The following is a 21,165-nucleotide window of genomic DNA, read 5'->3' as shown; positions in this document are numbered from 1 at the left end:
CACCCGTTTGATCCCGCCTCTCTTCCCGGCAACTCCCTGATTGGCTTCCCAGCCTGCGAGTGCGTCCAATGATTGGTCGAAGCGCCGTCACCCTGTGATACGCGGCGCCCCGGGGGCGGAGCCTACCGGCGAGAGCCCGACTGCCCAGTGCGGCGCGCGCAGCTCCACTTAGTCAGCGGGCGGCCCGGTCGAGCGCTCGGCCCCGGGCTTGGAGCGTGGAGCCGGCGGGGAGGGTAAAGGAGCGGCGGGGCGGGGAGCTGGGAGGCATGGCGCGGCCCGACGACGACGACGAGGGGCCGGCCGTGGCGCCCGGGCACCCGCTGGCGAAGGGATACCTTCCGGTGCTGAGAGGCGCCCCGGACGGGGAGGCGCACGCGGAGCTGCAGGAAGGGCCTGAGGCGGAGATCGGAGGCCCGGAACACGGCCCCGTGATCGCGGGATCCCCGGACGGACCCCAAGCCCTGCTGGCAGCGGAGGAGGAGACCCAGGCCCGGCTGCTGCCCGCAGGCGGTGGAGAGGACGACCCGGTCTCCACGCGCTCCCCGCGCACGGCGCTGTCGCCGCGGCGCTTCGTGGTGCTGCTCATCTTCAGCTCGTACTCGCTGGTGAACGCCTTCCATTGGATCCAGTACAGCATCATCAGCAACGTGTTCGAGGGCTTCTACGGCGTGTCGGCGCTGCACATCAACTGGCTGTCCATGGTGTACATGCTGGCCTACGTGCCCCTCATCTTCCCGGCCACCTGGCTGCTGGACACGCGAGGCCTGCGGCTCACGGCGCTGCTGGGCTCCGGCCTCAACTGCCTGGGCGCCTGGGTCAAGTGCGGCAGCGTGCAGCGGCACCTCTTCTGGGTCACCATGCTGGGGCAGAGCCTGTGCTCCGTGGCGCAGGTCTTCATCCTGGGCTTGCCCTCCCGCATCGCCTCCGTGTGGTTTGGACCCAAGGAGGTGTCAACGGCTTGTGCCACCGCGGTGCTGGGCAATCAGGTAAAGACTAGAACGACTTGCTACTGGGATCCTCTTAAGGACGGTAGGAAGCCGTAGGCGGGGCTAGGGCGACGGTCGGTGGGTAAAGAGCAGACGGTAAAAGCGTGAAGACTGAGCGCCAGCACCACGAGAAAAGCCGGGCTTGGTGGCCCCAGGTTGTATTCCCAGCCAGCACTGACAGGTGAGAAGGACAGCTCCTGTGAAAGAACATCCGAGATTGCACTCTTGTTTACAAACAGGCACGCACGGAAGCTTTGGCAGTGAAGGAGATCTCCTAGGTAATTTTGTCACCATTGCAGAAGGATGGTGTTGAATTCTGTGAAGTTTGTTTCCATACTGAATGCCCTTGGAACAGCCCCGATTTAATTGTACTTGTAGTGAAGCCAGCCCGGTAGGTGCTGAGCAGGTCTAAGTGAAAGCTCAGTAAATGGTCATGAAGACTTGGCAATATTACTGAGTTCAGTTGTTAGCTCTTAGCCAGGCAGTGGAAGGCAAATCGCTGATCATGGAATGGTTAGTGGTTAGTTAGCCAAGGCTCGCTTAAGAAATGACCTTGTTTTCCCCTCCGTCATAAATTCTAATGCCACTAGAATTCCAGAAGCAACACTAGGCAAAAGGTTTGTTTGGGGGCGTGTGTGCGCTTTGTTATTTATTTATTTATTTATTTATTTATTTATTTATTTATTTATTTTGAAACAGGGTTTCCTTCACTCCTGCAGGCTGGCCTGGAATTCTCTGTGTACCCCTGGCAGACTCCTAGCTCTGGGGAATCCTGCCAGCCTCCCAAACACCTGACTGAGCCAACCCACTGTTCCGTTTGCATTTGTTAATTTCAGCCTAGTTCTCTTATTGTGATTTAAATTCTTAATAGAGGGCACTTGTAACACCAGATGTTTTTGTCACTACTGTAAATGTCACCGTTGTAAAGGATATTTAGTATTCGTTCAGTTGAAGGAAATCTAGTTGCCCCTCCCTTGTTATACATATATTGCTACATGTAGTTGTGTAACCAGAAAATGTTACTTTCCTACTTCAAATCCCACTTGGATCAAGATAGTGGTTTAAAAGACCCTAAAAGACTAAACGTGTGTGTTTAATTTGTTAGATTTACTTACTTTCTCTAAAAATGCATAAGAGTCACCTAAACTATAATTGCCATGTAGTCAAAATAATTTATATTGATACTTTGACTGGTTGTTTCTTTATATTTGGATAGCAGATGTTTTCTCGAGATATTTTCGTTTCTAAATTCTATTCAAGATTAATGCTTCATTGACCATAACAAAAATATTATCAACTCCCTATCTATGAAGCATCAATTTTATGGTTAATAAATGGAAACATTTACTTATGGGTGGACTTTCCTCTGTCGGCACATTCTGGGTCTTCCTGTATTCTCCTAAGCTGTTCTGTACCTTCCTCGGCTCCTGTAAACTGGACAGTTGCTCATCATGACCCAGTGTGCATTTTCAGCCTCATTTATGGAATGACCATGCATAATAATATTCAGTGGTATCATGCAGTTACTGAGTGGCATTGAAGTGATTTATGGTCATTCAGCTTCCTATTATAAGGTTAGGACCTATTAGTTTCCACACATGATAGACAGGGAAATTGAAACTTTAAGGAATGGAATCATTTTCCAAAGGTAATAATACAACTTGTTCACACAGAAGTGTCTGGCTCCTGAATGGTAGCTTTTATCTTTTCAGGTCTCTAGAGGGAACCTTTGAAAATACAAGTGCTTTAAGTTCGCCAGTGGTTTCCCAGAGTCCTTAAATGTGAAGTCTTCGCTGTGAATTACAAAACCTCTTTACTATGTGTTTGGTTTCTTAAGCAGTGCCCAGCTTGCACTTGCACAAGGACCTTTGCAGAAACCTTCCTTCCGATGCTTAGCATATTCTTCCTGTTCAGACTGCATGATTGCATACGCAGAGCCGCTCAGCTCTCTGCGAGTTCATTTTGTCTTCTTTCTTTCTTCTTTCTTGGTTTTTCAAGGCAGGGTTTCTCTGCAACTTTGGAGCCTGTCCTGCAACTAGCTCTTGTAGACCAGGCTGGCCTTGAACTCACAGAGATCCACCTGCCTCTGCCTCCCAAGTGCTGGGATTAAAGGTGTGCTTCCACCACCAGGCTCAAGTTCATTTTAAAAAGCCAGTAGCATTCTTGATTCCAAGAAGAGCTCCCCAGTCACTTTCTTAGTGCACCATTAAATGTTATCTCTCCATGTAGCATTTATCACCTTCCCATGTTTATTATTCATACATTTTAAAATACGCACGTTTAATGCTCATTACTGTCTGTTATTCATTTTTCCCCCTGAGTAACTTTCCACATATCTTGTAATTGCTCATTTACTTTCTTTCCTTGAATTTCTTTTTGTGTGTGTGTGTGTCTCCATGTATGTGTACAGGTGTACATGTAGGAAGAAGGTGGCTGGGTGAGTACACACTTGAAAACCAGAGGGGATTTTGGATGCCCGCAAACACCCTATACCTTATTCTTTAGAAGAAGAGTCTCATAAATCTGGAGTTGAGGGGTTTTAGCTAAGCTGTCAGCCATCAGGCCCTGGAAGTCACCTTCGCCTGTCCTCACACCCAGGGCTGTGGGTACAGGTGTGCACAGGACCATGCTCAGCTTATTATGTGGGTGCTGGGATTAGAACTCTTGTCCTCATGCTTGCTCAGCAAGTGCTCTTACCCACTGAGCCAGCTTGCCAGCCCCTAATTGCTTTCTGTATGAATTTGTCTATGCTGACTATTTTGTACAGATGGAATTATATAATGTATGTCTTTTTGTGTCTGACTTAGTTCTCTCTCGTGTTTTCAAAGTCCGTGGTATACATGAGTACTTCATTCTTTCTTACAAATGAATATGCTTCTTTGTGTGAACATGCCAGATAAAAGTCTAGGTTATTACTGTGTTTGGGGTCTGTGAATGGGGTTGCCATATTTGAGTGTAGTTGATTTGACTATCTATTTTTAGTTTGGGGGCATGTACCTACAAGTGGAATTGAAACATCGTATTTAAGTTCTGTGTTAAATTTCTGAAGAAATTGCCAAACTGTCCATAGTGGCTGTACCATTTACATTTGGACCAGCAGTCTACGGGGTTCAAGTTTCTCCCACCCTTGTGAACACTTTTCCTTTGTTTGCTTGTTTGTTTGTTTGGTTTGAGACAAGGTTTCTCTGTGTAGCCACCCTGGCTGTCCCGAACTCACTTTGTAGACCAGACTGGCCTTGAACTCCCAGAGATCAGCCTGCCTCTGCCTCTGCCTCTGTCTCGCAAGTGCTGGGGTTAAAGGCATGTGCCACCACTGTCTGGTGTGAATACTTGTTTTCTGTTTCTATAATCACACTCATCCCAGTGGATGTAAGATGGAGTATCATTGTCATTTTGATTTGTATTTCCATTAACAACATGATATTGACTTTTTTTTTTCTATATTCTTCTTAGCTGCTTGCGTATCTTCTTTGGAAGAACGTCTTTTCAAGTATTTGGCCCACTTAACATTGGGATTCTTATCTTTTTGTTGTTGGTTTGTTAAAAAAAACCTTTTTATTCTGCATGCTAGTTCCTTATCAGATAGGATTTGGAAATATTTCCCCACGTTGTAGGAGTTTTTTAATCCCTCATCAGATATAAGGGAGAAGTTTGGCAGCAGTTTTTCTTCATCAGTACAGTAGAACAGAGACATTAGAACAGACTTTTTAGGATTTACAGCGCGTCTTTGTACGCACTACCATTCTTCATATTCTGTTAAATGCCAACATTTGCTCTGTTTGCTATTGATAGTCGTTAACAGGACTGTTTTTTTACAGCTTGGAGCTGCAGTTGGCTTTCTGTTGCCACCTGTTTTAGTGCCCAACGTGGAGAATAACACAGACCTTCTGGCTTATAACATCAACACCATGTTTTACGGAACAGCATTTATCTCCACACTTTTATTTTTTTTAACAGTAATTGGTAAGTGAACTGTTTGTCCTGAGACCTAGATAAATGCATGTCAGATAGATGGGAATGACCAACCCGGGGAGTTCTGCTGATGGTGTCTCCAGTACTCTGTTCTTGCCGTGCAGCGTCTTGCCCAGGTACGGAGTGGGGCAGCTCTAGGGCCATGGTGTGGTCCACACCATGTTTGCTTGTCTTTTTAACGTTCTAAAGGGTTTGAAGACTAATCAGTCCCATTTATCTTTCTACTAACCCAGCTTGGTAAGTGTTCATTTCAAACATGCTGCCTGGCTTCCCTTTCCATGTCCATCCGTGTGGTGTGCATCCTGTATTTACCTAGCCTGCAGCTAGTGCCCGTCATGCTTAAAATGACGCTCACAGGCTACACCTTCCCTTTCCTAGGAACCCCCCAGGGATCCCCAGTTTACCATTAACTGGGTTTAGAATGTTGACCTGTGAATCACCCTGGGCAGCATCGAGCTGTTCAGAATTTCAAACTGTGGCAACTGTCTGCTTGCTAGGCCACCTCAGCAAAGCCCGGCTGCCACCCTTCGTCCCCGAGTCCTCTCGTCTGGGCCTGTCTTTTGAAGGAGTCAGTCAGAGTCAGCTGCAAGCAGCCATCACCAGCTTGGAAGAAGCTTTGGGAAGGTCTGCTTTTTTTTTTTTTTTTTAAAGTTTATTTTTAAGGGGAGGCAGTTTTGATTTTAGGGGAGAAGCTAGGCGTGTCTAAGATACATCGCTGCCGTGACTGGGGCAGTGCCTGTGAGACTCTCAGTCTCTCCTAGATGGGTTTTATCAGAAAAGGAACTATGAAGTTCTCAGACCAGTTCTTAATTAACATTTATAGTTAAAGCCTGTTTAGTTGCAAGTTTTAGACTTACATATTGAACTTTTTACCTTGCTATGATATTAATGAAAACTTCATATTTTGTGATCTCCAAATATAGAGTTTTCAGAGAAATACCTGCTGACTACCTGGGTGGATGAGCAGCAGGGTCAGGTATAGGAAGCTCAGCCCAAGCCTGCAGTTTCCCTTGAGATAATGAACGGAATGTTCTCTTCGTGGCATCTGAAGTATGCCAGGACGTGTTGCCGTTAGTCAGGGAGTGGCGTATTTGTGCTGTACACACTGCTGAAAAGGGCAAGTTTTCCTTGTACTCTTTTAGTATTTTAACAAAATACACACTGTGAGGGAACCTTGAGTCTGCCTTTCCGGTTGGTGCATTTGGCTTGCTTGACAAAGTAGGAAATGTCGCTGCTGTGCACTTTAGAGAAGTGGATCTTGCCCTTCAGTAGGGTTAAGTTTAAATGTCTTCCAGTCACTTATGTGTAATCACATACCTCTCAGGCTCTCATCTTGTTGTGTCTTCAGTTGAGCTCCTCACAAGAAATGAATAATTAATTATAAAAGATGTTGTTATGAAAAGAAAGGACTGGGAGATGGCTCAGCAGCTAAGAGCACTTTCTGTTCTTGCAGAGGACCCAAGTTGTGTTCCCAGCACCCATTTCATTGGGTGACCCATAACCTGTGATTCCAGCTACAGGGGACCTTGTGTACTGCATTCACGTGAATAAAACCCCAAAAACCAACACACACTTGTACAGGGAATTAAAAGCTGAGATATTTTTAATGAATTAATTATTGGAAAGATAGCTCAGTGGTTAAGAGCACTTGTGTACTTGGCTGCAGAGGACCTGGTTCCGTTCCCAGCATGCACATGTAGCTAGCGCACAACCAGAGTTCCAGAGATGCCCTCTCTGTGGACACCAGACACTAATGCTATACATGAAGACATGCAGGCAAGTCATGCATACACATGAAATAAATCTAAAATAAAATGAAACCTTAAAAATAATATCTATAGTTGAAGTTTTTCATGACATGTATATATGTATAAACTATTAGAGCAGGAGTAAGAACAATAGAATAGGTAGGACTGTGGGGTTATTATCTTTAGTAGTTTGAGAAATTAAAGAGTGAGGTATTTACATATCTAACTAGTTACTGATGTACTTGTAGCTTGTGGGTTGAGAGTGGAAACAGAAGTGGAGGTCTGGAAACACTGGAATAAAAAAGGACTTGTTTTCAAGTTTGTTTTAGTATCCTACTTTTTTATAAAATATTTATTAATTTTGTATACAGCATTCTGTATGCGTGTATCCCTGTAGGCCAGAAGAAGGCACCAGATCTTGTTACAGGTGGTTGTGAGCCACCATGTAGTCACTGGGAATTGAACTCAGGACCTCTGGAAGGACAGTCTGTGCTCTTAACCTCTGAGCCATCTCTCCAGCCCTAGTGCCCTACATTTTTATTTAATCTTAAGACTCTAGACATAGTATAAAAGCAAAGTAAGAATTAGTCAAGGGGGCATATACTATAAGCCCAGTACTTGGGAGGTAGGTACCAGAGGATCGGGAATCCAAGGTTATCCTTGGCTACGCGAGGCCCTGTCTCAAAAAAACCAAACCATTATTGTGTGAAGATTGTGACATTAATTAGAAAGGCAACTGTGTCGTACTCAGATATATTTGCTAAGGTAGAAAACTGAATTTGGAAATTCTTTACTTGAAGTGCCTTATTCGCTAGAAGAGATGCGCTTACATCCCTCTAAATTCTACTGATAATTACTTAAAAATTCAGCCAGATCCATATAATTTATAGCATAAATTACAGTTTTTAGTGACATGACATGTGTTGAACTAGGACTTCCTGAAAGGTTCACTTTGTGTGACTTCCTTGTCCTCGTGGGGTGTGGATGGCAGCTGGCCGGGACTCCGAGGAACTAACCCTCGCCTCCTACTGAATCCATGCTAGTCCCTCATTCTTGGAGAAGCTGGCCTCTCACCTTTGGATCGTAGGTGTGCACCACAGCCTGAGTAAGCACACACCACACGATTTTGGCCTCAGGATTCTTTACCAGCACCTGGGAGGCAGAGGCAGGCGATCTCTGAGTTTAAGGCCAACCTGGTCTATGCAGTGAGTTCCAGTATAGCCAAGGCTAGAGAAACCATGTCTCAAACTCCCCCACCCCCTAAAAAAGAAAAAACATTTAATTCCATATTAGTCTGCATAAACACAAGAGTTATAACATAGCTGTGTCATTGTACTTTTGATGCTTCTATTCAAGATGTCTACATTGGCTATAAAACTTTTAGTAGAGATGCATTTTACTTACTTAATCTATAAGTATTTTAAGCTCTTGAGGCAAAGTCTGTTTTTTAAGTGAATATTGTATTTATTTATTTTTTATTTTTGGTCTCTCTGTGTAGCTCTGGGTGTTCCGGAACTCACTCTGCAGACCAGGCTGGCCTCAAAGTCACAGAGATCCACCCGCCTCTGCCTCCCGAGTACTGGGATTAAGGACGTGCCCCACTGAGTTCCACTTTAAGTGAATATATTTCAAATGAGACAATACATTTTATTAGCACTGATAATTATAAAATCTTACATAGTTTTGTGATCTTTATAGCAGCTCATTATTGTCACTTCAGTGACATATAACACTCTGACACTGAGACGTACATAAGACGGGGCAGGGGCTGATCGTGTATTTATTTGCCTTCTGGTGGACAGTATGTAGATAGATCTGTCCGAGGCTCACACACTCACAGAAGGGCTCTGGATGTCCCCGTTTCTTTACCGTAGCTCGAGGGGCTCCTCAAGCTCTTGGCGACTTCATGTGCCCAGTGCCGGGTGGAGATCAGCGGCTACTTGGAGCTAATAATCAATTCTTTTATTGGCACAGGTTTTTAGTGGGAAAAAAAAGAGGTCCCCATTTCAAAAAAAAAAAAAGAAAAACAAAAGGACCTATTTCCTACTTTGAGATAGCTGCACAACATAGAAAGGTCATAGATGACCTTTCGGTCCTTGTTTTCCTGAGGTAGCACTGAATCTGACCTGACTGTAGTAATAAGAGCGTTGGGTGCCGTTCTGTTGTATTAGGAGCTGCGGGGCTGTGTCCCCAGCACCCCGGCCGCCTGGCTATCTTATACCCGAAATAACAACACACAAGTTATATTCTTTTAAACACTGCTTGGCCCATTATATCTAGCCTCTTCTCGACTAACTCTCGCACCTGGACTAGCCCATTTCTAATAATCTTTGTAGCACCACAAGGTGCGCTTACCTGGAAGATTCTAGCCTACGTCCATCCTTGGTCGGAGCTTCATCGCATCCGTCTGTCCAGGAGCCGGGAGCATGGCATCTCTCTGAGGCGTCTGCTCCCTAGAGGAGAGCTGTCGAGTCTGAGCTCACTTCCTCTTCCTCCCAGCCTTCTGTTCTGTTTACTCCACCCACCTGTGTTCTAACCTATGAGGGCCAGCCAAGCAGTTTCTTTATTTTTTTAACCAATGACCTTCCTCCATCACCTGACGGTGTGTAGTTGGTGGGTACGGGAGTCTGACTTCCCACGGTGTGTAGTTGGTGGGTACGGGAGTCTGACTTCCCACGGTGTGTAGTTGGTAGGTACAGGTTACATTTGCCAAGAGATACTTCATCTCTCTGAAACTGGAGGTTGATTCTTGTGTTCAGAAAGTAAACCTGAATGGAGCTAAAGACTGGAGAGGGCTATTTTTAATTTATGTGAGTTTTTAAATCCATTTTTGGTTTATTTTGATTTGTTTTTTATAGTAAATTTAAATCTAGGAAAGATATTTAAGACTTATTGGAAACTCATGGCTACAATTATTTATAGTCTGAAATCTTGATTTACTACTGTGAAGGTTTTGTATTACCTATGCTAATAAAAAGAAATATCTCCTGTCCAACTAGAGCACAGAGAGACTTGCAGGGCAGACACGAGCCTCCTAACAGTGCAAGGATCAGATAGGGAGAAAGGAAGAGGAAGGAAGAGCTGCAGCAGCTAAAGGTTCTGTGTCTACCGGGCTCCAATGTAAGGGCTACAAATAAGTACCTATGCGTTTTGTCCCTCTTGAACTAGTTCTGAGCTCCAAAGTAGTTTGGTTTTAGCTACATCATTATTAATTTTAATTATTAATTTTTCTTTAAAACATTTAAAATTTCCATTATTAAAATTTTCTTTCCAACAAAAACTTTAATTTTTTATTCATACCAGCCAATAAAATGATGACTCATAACATTTTGTGGGAGTTACAGGATTGTTTCTTCCCCAGTAACTCTCAAATATGTCTGTGCACTGGGAACATCCAAGAATTTTTCTCTTTAGCATAGTCTCATGTTCCGCCCTGGAGATTCTGCTCATTAAACTTTACATAGAGCCTCAAAATCAGTATTAATTTTAAATTTCCAGATGATTCCACTGGACAGCCAGAGACATCAGACCTAACCCACTTCAAATTGAACATAAAGTAGGCCTCTTCCAACCAAGAAGAAGAAATTGTTAGGAAAGGGAAAAGGGATGAGAAAAGGGGGAAATGATGAGAGGGAGGGGGGAGGGGGCTCCACTGTGCACAGGGTAGCTCTGAGAGAAGAGCAGGGGGAGGCGGGTGGAGGGAAAGCAGAAATTACAGTCTTAGAGAATGTGACTTCTCCCCGTGTGCTCCCCTTCTGAATTTACCTGTTAGTTCTAAAGTGCATTTTCCATGAAATCTCTAAGGATCAGGGACATGTACATCTGGGATCTGTGGCGATGGAGACATGGTGGGTGGCTGCTACCTGGGAAGGCCACTGAATCCAAGCATTCATCTCTCCCGAGGGACTGAGCTTAACAGTCAAGTCCTTGCCGTAGTAAACATCGATCTGGATTGTAAAAATGCAGTTGGTGTCATTGGGCAATGAATTGGCCAGATCTCTGAGTTTTAGTTCAGAGAGCTAAAGGAAAAAAAAAACAAAAAACAATAACTTGGCCATAGAAGACTTTGACTGCCTCTTTAATCCTGAACCAAAGTCGCTCCTCTCACTAAGAAAGATGCATAGACTTAATCACGTGTGATGTGGGTGTCACAGAGGAAGGTTAGTCATATGTGTTTCTTTTCACACGTTCCCAGCATTCAAGGAAAAGCCTTTGTTACCGCCAAGTCAGGCTCAGGCAGCCCTGCAGGACAGCCCCCCTGCGAAGTACTCGTACAAGAGCTCCATCTGGAACCTGTTCACAAACGTCCCCTTTGTTCTCCTGCTGGTTAGTTACGGTAAGTGGCCACACACCTTAGAGCGCCACAGATTCTTTTTATTGCCACTAGTGGCTGGGACATTGATGAGGTTGGTTCAAAAACACCATAGCCTAATTATGAACGTAAGTGTTTAGCAAAAGTTCCTAAAAGGATTTTTCTAATGTTTTTAAAATGGAAAAAAAAAATGAGCAGATCTCAGAAGTACTGTATGAATTTTGAGTCCTGGTGGGGTATTCCATCTAGAATGTAGAAGTTCCACTTGCAGTTATATTTAGGGAAACACACCATTGTGTTTAGGAGTAAAATCTTTTTTTTTAATTATTTATTTACTTATTATGTATACAATATTCTGTTTGTGTGTATTCCTGCAGGCCAGAAGAGGGCACCAGACCCCCATTACAGATGGTTGTGAGCCACCATGTGGTTGCTGGGAATTGAACTCAGGACCTTTGGAAGAGCAGGCAATGCTCTTAACCACTGAGCCATCTCTCCAGCCCCCGGAGTAAAATCTTAATATCAACTGCAGCCTTGTTTTAAATTCTGAAAACCTGGGGGGAGAGATGTTAAATGTCTATTGATAAGACAATAGATAACTCACACTGTGGACTATTACACAGTAGAGAAAACCAGTGAACTAGAGTGGAACATGTCTCCCGAACCACACAACTGAGTGGGAAGACCAAATTATAGATACATACTACTTATAAAGCTTATTATATGCAGAATAATTCTAATTATTCATGAATACACATATGAAATTTAAAATTCCAAGATCAAGATGTTTTATCAAGAAAAGAGGTGCATTTATTTCATATCTTTGGAAAGTTCGAGACCAGGTAGCCACATCTGCTTGGTCTCTGGTGAGAAACCCTGGAAGCATCATGACAGCATGTGCCAAGTAGGCCGAGCTATCTGGTGGCCTTATTTTACAACAGCCTTCTCAGCTGATAACTGACTCACTCCAAAGAGCCCCTGTGCCTCATCTCCTTGTTCTAGGTCCCACCTCTTGAAGGTTCCATCACCTTTGCCCCTCCCCTTCAGGGAGACCAAGATTCCAGCACGGATCTCTAGGAAACCTAGTGTTCAGTCCTTCTGTCCAGTTTCCAAAAGGTGGCAGTGGTGCTATTAGTCTTCCTGACTGTCTGATTATTACGTATTTTACATATCGCATAGCATTCCTTGTTATTTCAGAGAATGATGAACTTATATTTTTTCTTTGTAGGTATCATGACTGGAGCATTTTATTCTGTTTCGACATTATTAAATCAAATGATACTGACATATTATGTGGTAAGCTTTCGTGCCTGGCGAGCTTCTGCTTTTATATTGTATGCTTGACCACGACTTTTTCTTTAACAGTGTAATTTACATTAGCATGGTCCTAAAATGAAGGATCAACCTTGTTGATGCAAAAGATTGGCTTCTGTTTTTTAAAAGACAGCATTCACTCTACAACTAAGAGGTGGGAAAAGCTGAAGAAAGCAGATTCAGGACTCAAAGTCAGATGGGTCTCACAGTTAAAGTGGAGGGCCACATTCTTGAGTTATCCATGTGATGCCTGGTGTCCCACCGGTCGGGTTTGCTCTGGTCCCCTGGACTCAGTGTGTAAACTCAGTTCAAAATCACTATCTCCCATACTTGTTATTATGCGTATTTAACCTAATTTGCAAAACACACATTGAAAGTAAAGATGATTAGCATTGTGGTAAAACCGTAATTTGGTTATATGGAAAGACACAAACCTTGTAAGGGATACAAGCTTAAACATAGGTCAGACTGGCCTCTCTCTTAAAAAGGAGCTGGCACTTTTACTGTGTAAAAGCGGTGCCCTTAGCTCTCTCTTTGCACATATCTAAGTGATTTCAGAGTCCTAACAAAAAGTAAGTACAACCATGGACTACCCCGGAAATGGTGCCTTTTTTATTTCTTTCATTATTTTATCATTGTTTTTGTCATTGCTGTTGTTTCACAATAGAATGTTTTCTTCAATAAACCACCCTCTCCAAAAACACAACTCTAGCCCGTGTGGCGAATCTTCCTATTGTGTGCTTGCTTACTTTTATATGATTATTTCTGCTAACTGTGAATGTATGGGAATATGAACCGTCAGCTTGAATTAGAGAGATCTGATTATCACATTGCTTTAGGGAGAAGAGGTGAATGCTGGAAGAATTGGGCTAACGCTGGTGGTAGCTGGAATGGTGGGCTCCATTCTTTGTGGCTTATGGCTGGATTACACCAAAACCTACAAGTAAGTTACAGTAGATACATGCATGGTGCATAGGTAAGGATACATTGATTTTAAAGGACGGGGCTACAGTAGATACACGCATGGTACACACGTAAAGATACATTGATTTTAAAGGACGGGGCTACAGTAGATACACGCATGGTGCATACGTAAAGATACATTGATTTTAAAGGACGGGGCTACAGTAGATACACGCATGGTGCATACGTAAAGATACATTGATATTAAAGGACGGGGCTACAGTAGATACACGCATGGTGCACACGTAAAGATACATTGATTTTAAAGGACGGGGTTTCACTAGGTAGCTCAGGCTGTCTTGGAGCTCTGTCGTCCTGCTCAGCTGCCTGACTGCAGGACAGCAGCATGAACCACCATATCTAACTAAGACTTGGCGGGAGTGTTTCAGTGATCTACCTACATGAATGCTTTACAAACCTTCTGGCCTTTAGTAGGCTGTTTCTGTCTAAAAAGAGCCCTCCTAGGGAAGCACCAGGGTTTTTTTATCTTGTTTTTTTTTTATGTTGTAAACTTTGAAAAAAAAATGTTCTTTTCTATGGCAAGATTATTGTTGAGCTAGCCACATTATCCGCAGATGAGAAGGGTAGTTTGTGGTAGCCAGCCACGTTTTTCTGTGTGCCTTAGGAGAATCAGGAGGGAACCATTGATGATGTTGTCTTTGTTCTAGGCAGACGACTCTGATCGTGTACGTGTTGTCGTTCATTGGGATGCTTGTGTTTACGTTCACACTGGACCTTGGGTACATCATTGTGGTGTTCGTTACTGGTGGGATCCTTGGGTAAGTGTCAGGTGTGCGAAGGAGTGTGTAAAAGGCGCCCCAAAGGTCCTTTTGATAGCTTAAACTCTGAAGGTCCATTATGTACATATACAGTTCCTCAGAAGTATAGCAGAAAAGTTTAAGCTATTTTGGTGTGCTGTTGGTAAAAATAGATGAGCCTCGGCAGTCCAAGAGCCCACCCTTCTCACAGCCCTCCTGTCTCATGGTCTTGTTCTCCTAGCTTCTTCATGACTGGTTACCTCCCTCTGGGCTTTGAATTTGCTGTTGAGATCACTTACCCTGAATCTGAAGGCACGTCCTCTGGGCTTCTCAATGCTGCTGCTCAGGTAATCCTCTTTTCTGGGGCTGCTGCTTTTATTTATTATGTATCCAGTGTTCTGCCTGCATGTCTGCCTGCAGGCCAGAAGAGGGCACCAGATCTCATTACGGATGGTTGTGAGCCACCAGGTGGTTGCTAGGAAATGAACTCAGATCTATAGATGAGCAGGCAGTGCTCTTAACTGCTGAGCCATCTCTCCAGTCCTCTCTGCTTCTTCTTAACCCAAGACAGCTAACCAGGTGTGGTGATAGCAGTCCCCAGCACTTGATAGGTAGAGACAGGAGGACCAGGAGTTCAAGGTCAGTGTTAGCTATATCATGAGTTTGAGGCCAGCGTGGGTGTATGAAACTCTGCCTCAAAAGATGGAACAAACAAAACCAGCAAAAGCCAGGTGATTCCTATGGTCAGTGAGCAGTGAACTTGGCCTGACTTTGTGGGTTAATGATCCTGATTTTTAGTGGTTGTTTCTAGAAGTCAGATCATAAAGGTCAGTTAAGGAGGGCTCTGTGGGTGTGTGTACTTGTTATAAAACAGTAGACGGGTGGCCGTGCACTGGTGGCGCACACCTTTTATCCCAGTACCGGGAAGCAGAGGCAGGTGTGAGTTTGAGGCCAGTCTGGTCTACAAAGCGAATTCCAGAACAGCTAGGGCTGTTACACGGAGAAACCCTATCTCAGAATACAAACAAATAAATAAAACAGAAAATTAATAAAAATTATTTCACGAATTTTATTTTAGATATTTGGAATTTTGTTCACCTTGGCTCAGGGAAAGCTCATGTCAGACTATGATCCTGTGGCAGGAAACTTTTTCCTCTGTGCCTGGATGCTCTTGGGCATCATTCTGACAGGTGAGTGCTGAGTGTGTGCAGCGTCTCGCCTGTCTTCAGTTGTGTGTGTTGCTGCCTCAGGGCTTTGCACAACTCTGGCGTGAAAATAAAATAAGAAGCACAACACAGTTTTTCCTCTCAGGATGTGAGTCTGTCCTTTCATTTTGGTGGTTCCAAATTTAATGCCACTACTCTGTGTAAAAGACAATACTGGACAATACAGGAGAAATGACTCACTGGACCCGGGTTTAATTCCCAGCACCCAAATGGTCGCTCACAACATCTAACGCTGGTCCCAGAGGATCCCATGCCCTCTTCTGGCCTCCTCTGGCACTGTACAGACATACATGCAAGCCACACACCCATATAGGTAAAATAAAAATAATCCTTCTAAAAAACTTACAAGAATTATATGAATTATTTATCTCATGTGTCTTATCACCTTCCACTTGGACCTATGGGCACCTTAGGGCTCCCTGTTCAGAACCCAGTTCACTGTGTTCCCGCAGTGCGGACCTGTTTCTCTCGTATTTCCCTTAGCTCGTGCTGTCCTCCACTCACCCGGCCAAACAAGGAATTCTAAAGTCACCACTTTTCCTCCATTTCTACACCTCACTGTCACACCTGTGTCTGTAGCTGACGGATGCTGGTGGTTAAAGCCCAACACCTGGGTGTCTTCCCAGCTCAGCGGGCAGCTGGCGCTCACAGCACTCCACGCCATGTGTCACGTGTTAGAATAGAGTTGCTATCAGCACCGTGTGTCACGTGTTAGAATACAGTTGCTATCAGCACTGCGTACCGTGTGTCACGTGTTAGAATACAGTTGCTATCAGCACTGTGTACCGTGTGTCACGTGTTAGAATACAGTTGCTATCAGCACTCCACACCGTGTGTCACGTGTTAGAATACAGTTGCTATCAGCACTGTGTACCGTGTGTCACGTGTTAGAATACAGTTGCTATCAGCACTGTGTACCGTGTGTCACGTGTTAGAATACAGTTGCTATCAGCACTTCACACTGTGTATTCCATGTATAACACAGAAGGAGATGGCAACCCTTTTGTGGTAACTCTGGGTGCTTCTGTTTTAGCCTTGATCAAGACTGATCTGAGGAGGCACAGCGTAAACATGGGGTTGGCGAATGGAGCCGTTAAAGCTGTAAGTAGCATTTCTGTGGCTGTGCTCTAAGCACACAGGGGGCAAATGGGGAACCAGTCTTCTTTAATCATCAACTCTTATTTTTTAGTCTTTATTTTTTGAGTCAATTCACCAATTGTCTGTTGAATAACATGTCGGTGTGGTACATCCCTTCAATGTCAGTTACTTTTGCAGGTGCCTGTTGATAGTCTGACAGATCAGAAACCAAAGGTGATGTCTATGCAGTCAGAATCTTCACTCTGAGGAGGGGACAGCGCCTGCCCCTCAGCGTGGGCGTGCCATTGTCCCTGAGAAGCTGCGTGAGCGAGCGGTGAGGACGCTTACTTGAAAATTACTGTGTGAACTCTGAATATTGTTTTTACTGTTAATTTGGCGACATTTGGTTAAAATGCCCTCACTTGCGCTTTGTTAACACCTACCGTTCATCTAATATTGTCCGTTTTCAATTGTGTAGCGTGTCCATGAAGTAGCAATCTTGACATTTTTTTCAGAACGTATGTTTTTTATGGGGCTCTAGTTCCCGTAAGACATGCAAGAGTGTGTGCAGTTCACATACAGACCCGTCCAGTGCGTTTCCAGTTAACTGTCGTCTCACTGGGCTGAGCAGTGTGAGCACCGAACACACCAGGAAGCTGGCTCGCTGGAGATCAGGGCTGGGATCCGGATTCCAGAGAAGCACTCGGACTTTTCCCATCTTTCATGCTGTTGTTGTACAGTGTGTGATACATTCCGTCCCACAAACAAACAATCAAACAAAAAACAGTTGTATAAAGCATATCACAGAATCCATTATACTCTGGTTAGCTAAGGAGCCGAGGCACACCCAGACCGTCTGGAATTCCTCTCCGTGCTGACTTCATACAAATAAATAAATGCTAACACTGTATTTTCAGTGCAACTCTAAAATAGAATAGTTTCACGCCCATTGTCTATTTTTTACTCTCTTTCAAGAAAATTTCATTTGTGTTACGTGCTAGCTCATGATTTCTTATGTCACATCAATATTTGCCTTGGAGATACCTAAGATAAGGAGTCTGTGCTAACTTCAGAGAGCCCTTGAAATACTAGCTGCTGGGTTTCCAGGATCATTTTTCTGACCTTTGCCCTCTGAAGGTTGGCAGCCTCTGCACATGTTCTATGCGTGCTGGGGACAGGTTCTCCTCCACCTCAGAGTGTACGTGGTTGCCACTCTGTGGGCGTCGATGCTCAGGACAAGGAGAATGGGACCAAGTGAGTTTTCACAGTGCCTACCACTGTCTTGTTCACAGTGAGACATTGGCACTCCGACTCTAGGCATAGCGCCATGACGTTTTATCAACAGTAACATTTAAATAGTGTAATTTTGTAAATTTTACCAAAAAATTACATCAAAAAGCACGCAGAAAAGCCAATCTTGTAATGAATATGTTTGAAACACATGCAACTTTGATTTAGGCAAAATATACATTGATTTATTTTGATATTATTCATTTTCATCAAATGCTATAATCTGTGTAGAATCTGACACTGGAAAATGTACTGGAAGAGTTACTATCGCTCAGGATCAGGACCTGGTTTTGTGTCCTTGGTATGTTCTGTCATGGTAACTCTGGACACATCATTTAGCCTCTCTGGCAGCATTTTTGTGATTCAGGAAATAAATACTTTAACTTTGATCTAAAACAGTGGTTCTCAACCTATGGGTTGCGACCCCTCTGGGAGTTGAATGACCCTTTCACAGGGATTACATATCAGATATTTATATTATGATTTGTAATAGTAGCAAAATTACAGTTATGAAGGAGCAATAAAATAATTTTATGGTTGGGGGTCACCACAACATGAGGAACTGTGTTAAAGGGACATTGCATAATGAAGGTTGAGAACCACTGATCTTAAAGACCTCTTAAAAATATTGTTGTTTGCTGGGCAGTGGTGGCACACACCTTTAATTCCTATACTTGGGAGGCAGAGGCAGGCAGGTCTCTGAGTTTGAGGCCAGCCTGGTCTACATAGTGAGTTCCAGGACAGCCAAGGCTCCACAGAGAAACCCTGTCTTCATCCATCATGGAGTAGAGCAGATCACTGCACCACGGGAAATCTAGTTCAAGTAAAACTCCTTGGGCAATTGAATGACCAGTTGTATTGCTCCTGTGTAAAGACAGGGTCTTTCAGTAGCTTTTTAACCTTTTTAGCCAGTCTGTAGTTCAGGCAAATCAATCTGTATAATCAGTAACTTCTTTTGATATTTATGCCACAGGTTAAAGATGACCAAAAACACAGTCTCCCCCAACTGTTTCTATCTTTAAATGGACAATACTGTTTACAACAATCATGTGCTTGTTGAGTTCCCGAAACTCTGAACAAATCACAGTTGGAAGCTGGAATATTTAATGTCTGAAAAGCATATATGTGCTTTGCCATTGTTTGGAAAGGGATAACGTACGATGTAACAATGCAAAGTGAATTCCTGATGTCGTCAGTATTTTAAGTGAATGTTGTAGATAACATAGAAGGTTAGGATTTGATATAATTTTGTGTCATAGCTTTAGAAGTAGTAATTATCACCTGTGTCAGGTTTAGCAGATGATTTAGGAGCACAGTTGTGTTCTCAGACGCCGTTGCACTCGGAAGCACTGTGAACATGGCTGTTGTCTTTGGGAATGTTGGAGAAATGTTTCGTGTGAAATGTTTGTGTTAGTAACTAGAACAGCACCTGTGTCTGATGTCTTCATTTCTAATCTTATTTTTACTATTTTTATAATTTCCTTATGTGTTTTTTCTTCATTATTTCATACTTGAAATAAATTTATTTTTTTAATGCTACACTTGTGTATTTTAAAAACAAGTTCTGGTGCCCGGTATGTGTGGAAGCTACAAAATGGTCATGTGATCTTAGAGAAACCCACTGGGACCAGCCCTTGACAGAGAATAAAATGTTTACTTAAAAATTACGTAAGAGGGGGCTGGAGAGATGGCTCAGAGGTTAAGAGCATTGCCTGCTCTTCTAAAGGTCCTGAGTTCAATTCCCAGCAACCACATGGTGGCTTACAAACATCTGTAATGAGGTCTGGTGCCCTCTTCTGGCCTGCAGGCATACACACAGACAGAATATTGTATACATAATAAATAAATAAATAAATAAATATTTTTTTTAAGAAATCACGTAAGAGTAAACTGGGAAAGCGCTTAGCACTGAGGCTGCATGCGGCCATCGCCGAGGACCCAAGTGCTGTTTCTAACACCCGCATCAGGCCGCTCCCAACCGTCCCAGGGATCCAACACCCTCTTGTGCCCTCCATGGCAACTGCACACATGTATATGCCCCACACATGCACAGAATTTAAGATAATAAATACAAGTCTAGAAAAAAAACTTAAGAGAGGGTGATATCAGCAAGACAGCAGAGCATTTCTCTCAAAAGTGTCGTTTCTCACACTCTTCATGGACGGCACTTTTGTCGGGGATCTGGAAGTCCAGCAGGGAGGTTTCAGTCAGCTCGAGCAGAAAACCTGTGGGCAGACACACTGAGAAGCTAAGACAAGTTCACTTTAACCACATCACCCGCAGCCATAGTGATGCATCACAGTGCAGAGCAGCTCCATCCGAGGGCACAGAGCCAACTCTCACTTCATCAGCTGTGCAGAAAGCTGTGCTTCCTGGCTGGCCCAGCCAGAATAATGAGGCGGTTGGGAGAGTTGAATGTTGGAAAGGCTAGCAGCAGAGAAGGACGACCCAGAGCCACTTGGGATGCCTCGCCTGTGGACATTCCTATGTATGCCGTACCCTTGATCAGTGAGGCTGGCTTCCCAGGCATGTCCACATGGACAGAACCTCAAGTATCTCAGGCAGAGACTCACTCAACTTGACAGCGTTAGAAGGCGCCCAGACTAGGGAGAGCAAACAGGAAGCTCCGTACACCTAGCCTGGTTTTTCAGGACAGAGAGAAGACAAGAGGGAGCAGATGTGTGAAGCAGGTAAGTCCATGGCAAATGTCTGTGTCTCAGAGTCCATGGCCAGGCTAATCGGTAAATTCTCTCCCAAAGGTAGTCAGTACAGCCTGGAGGAGGGGCCACAGACATGGCCCAGTCAGTAAGGTGGCCCTGCCTCCAAGCCTGACACCCTGAGACCGATCCCCAGGATCCATGGTCAGAGGAGAGAACTGACTCACCCAAGCTGTCTTTTTGACTGCCACACGTGATCTGTAGCATGTGTGAGCCAGCATGTCCGTTTATATACACATGGATGCTCAAACACAAAATTAAAAAATTAATCTGGAAGAGGTGTGGTTTCTTATACATATGCAGCAAAGACTTGAAAGTAAAGACTGAGGTGTGTGTGTGTGTGTGTGTGTGTGTTTGTGTTTGTGTGTGACAGACAGGTCATGCCTGCCTGCCCAGCATTTGAGAGGCAGGAAGATCAAATTTCCTGGTCATCTTCAGCTTTGTGGTAAGTTTGAGGCCAGCCCGGGCTACATGAGACCCTATCTCAGAAACTTAATGTTTATTTAAAATAAAAACTAAAAACAAATCAAGGAAACATGATACCATAAAAGAATAATAATCCAGTAACAAACTCCAAAGAAACTGAGATCTGTAAATTTCCCAACAAGGAATTCATAATAGTTTATTTTACAGTGCTGGGATCAAATCCAAAGAAAACCATTGTTCTAAGTAAACTCAGTGTGGTGGTTTGAATGACCACCATAGGCTAAATCAAGATATAATGAATTAACTTTTGGCAGAGGAAATTTCCAGATAGGACAGTTAGACTCTAGAATGGCTTCTGCTTATTGCTCTTATCCAG

General features: G+C 43.9%; 1 protein-coding gene across 4 annotated transcripts; it reads left to right on the top strand.

Annotated features, from left to right (window-relative positions):
• The first annotated feature begins 233 nt into the window (after positions 1–233).
• Flvcr1 (FLVCR heme transporter 1) lies at positions 234–18,112 on the top strand. 4 transcript variants are annotated; one of them, XR_005972626.1, is made up of 11 exons: positions 234–986; positions 4,805–4,949; positions 10,902–11,042; positions 12,247–12,314; positions 13,172–13,275; positions 13,964–14,074; positions 14,295–14,400; positions 15,132–15,243; positions 16,313–16,380; positions 16,555–16,690; positions 16,872–18,112. XR_005972626.1 is itself a non-coding variant. In XM_041635478.1 (10 exons), the coding sequence occupies exons 1-10, from the start codon at positions 267–269 to the stop codon at positions 16,621–16,623; spliced, it is 1,644 nt and encodes a 547-aa protein (XP_041491412.1). In that variant the 5' UTR covers positions 234–266; the 3' UTR covers positions 16,624–18,112. The 4 variants fall into 4 exon arrangements, 2 of the variants coding, with proteins under 2 accessions (XP_041491412.1, XP_041491413.1); XM_041635478.1 differs by having other exon boundaries at positions 16,555–18,112; XR_005972627.1 differs by lacking the exons at positions 13,964–14,074; positions 14,295–14,400; positions 15,132–15,243; ... (1 more) ...; positions 16,555–16,690; positions 16,872–18,112 and adding an exon at positions 5,456–5,582 and having other exon boundaries at positions 13,172–13,241.
• The last annotated feature ends 3,053 nt before the right edge of the window (positions 18,113–21,165 follow it).

Source organism: Microtus oregoni, unplaced genomic scaffold, assembly GCF_018167655.1.
Source record: "Microtus oregoni isolate MIOR12 unplaced genomic scaffold, Mior012 000047F_ref0000412, whole genome shotgun sequence".
NCBI lineage: Eukaryota > Metazoa > Chordata > Mammalia > Rodentia > Cricetidae > Microtus > Microtus oregoni.
Note: the sequence above shows the minus strand (reverse complement) of the source record. Positions and strands in the feature narration are given on the sequence as shown.

Bases quoted from the DNA above. Each gene is read 5' to 3' on its own strand.
- Flvcr1 (XM_041635478.1), top strand. From the start codon at position 267: ATGGCGCGGCCCGACGACGACGACGAGGGGCCGGCCGTGGCGCCCGGG. The intron at 12,315-13,171 runs GTAAGCTTTCGT...ACATTGCTTTAG, and splicing joins TGATACTGACATATTATGTG to GGAGAAGAGGTGAATGCTGG. The intron at 13,276-13,963 runs GTAAGTTACAGT...TCTTTGTTCTAG, and splicing joins GATTACACCAAAACCTACAA to GCAGACGACTCTGATCGTGT.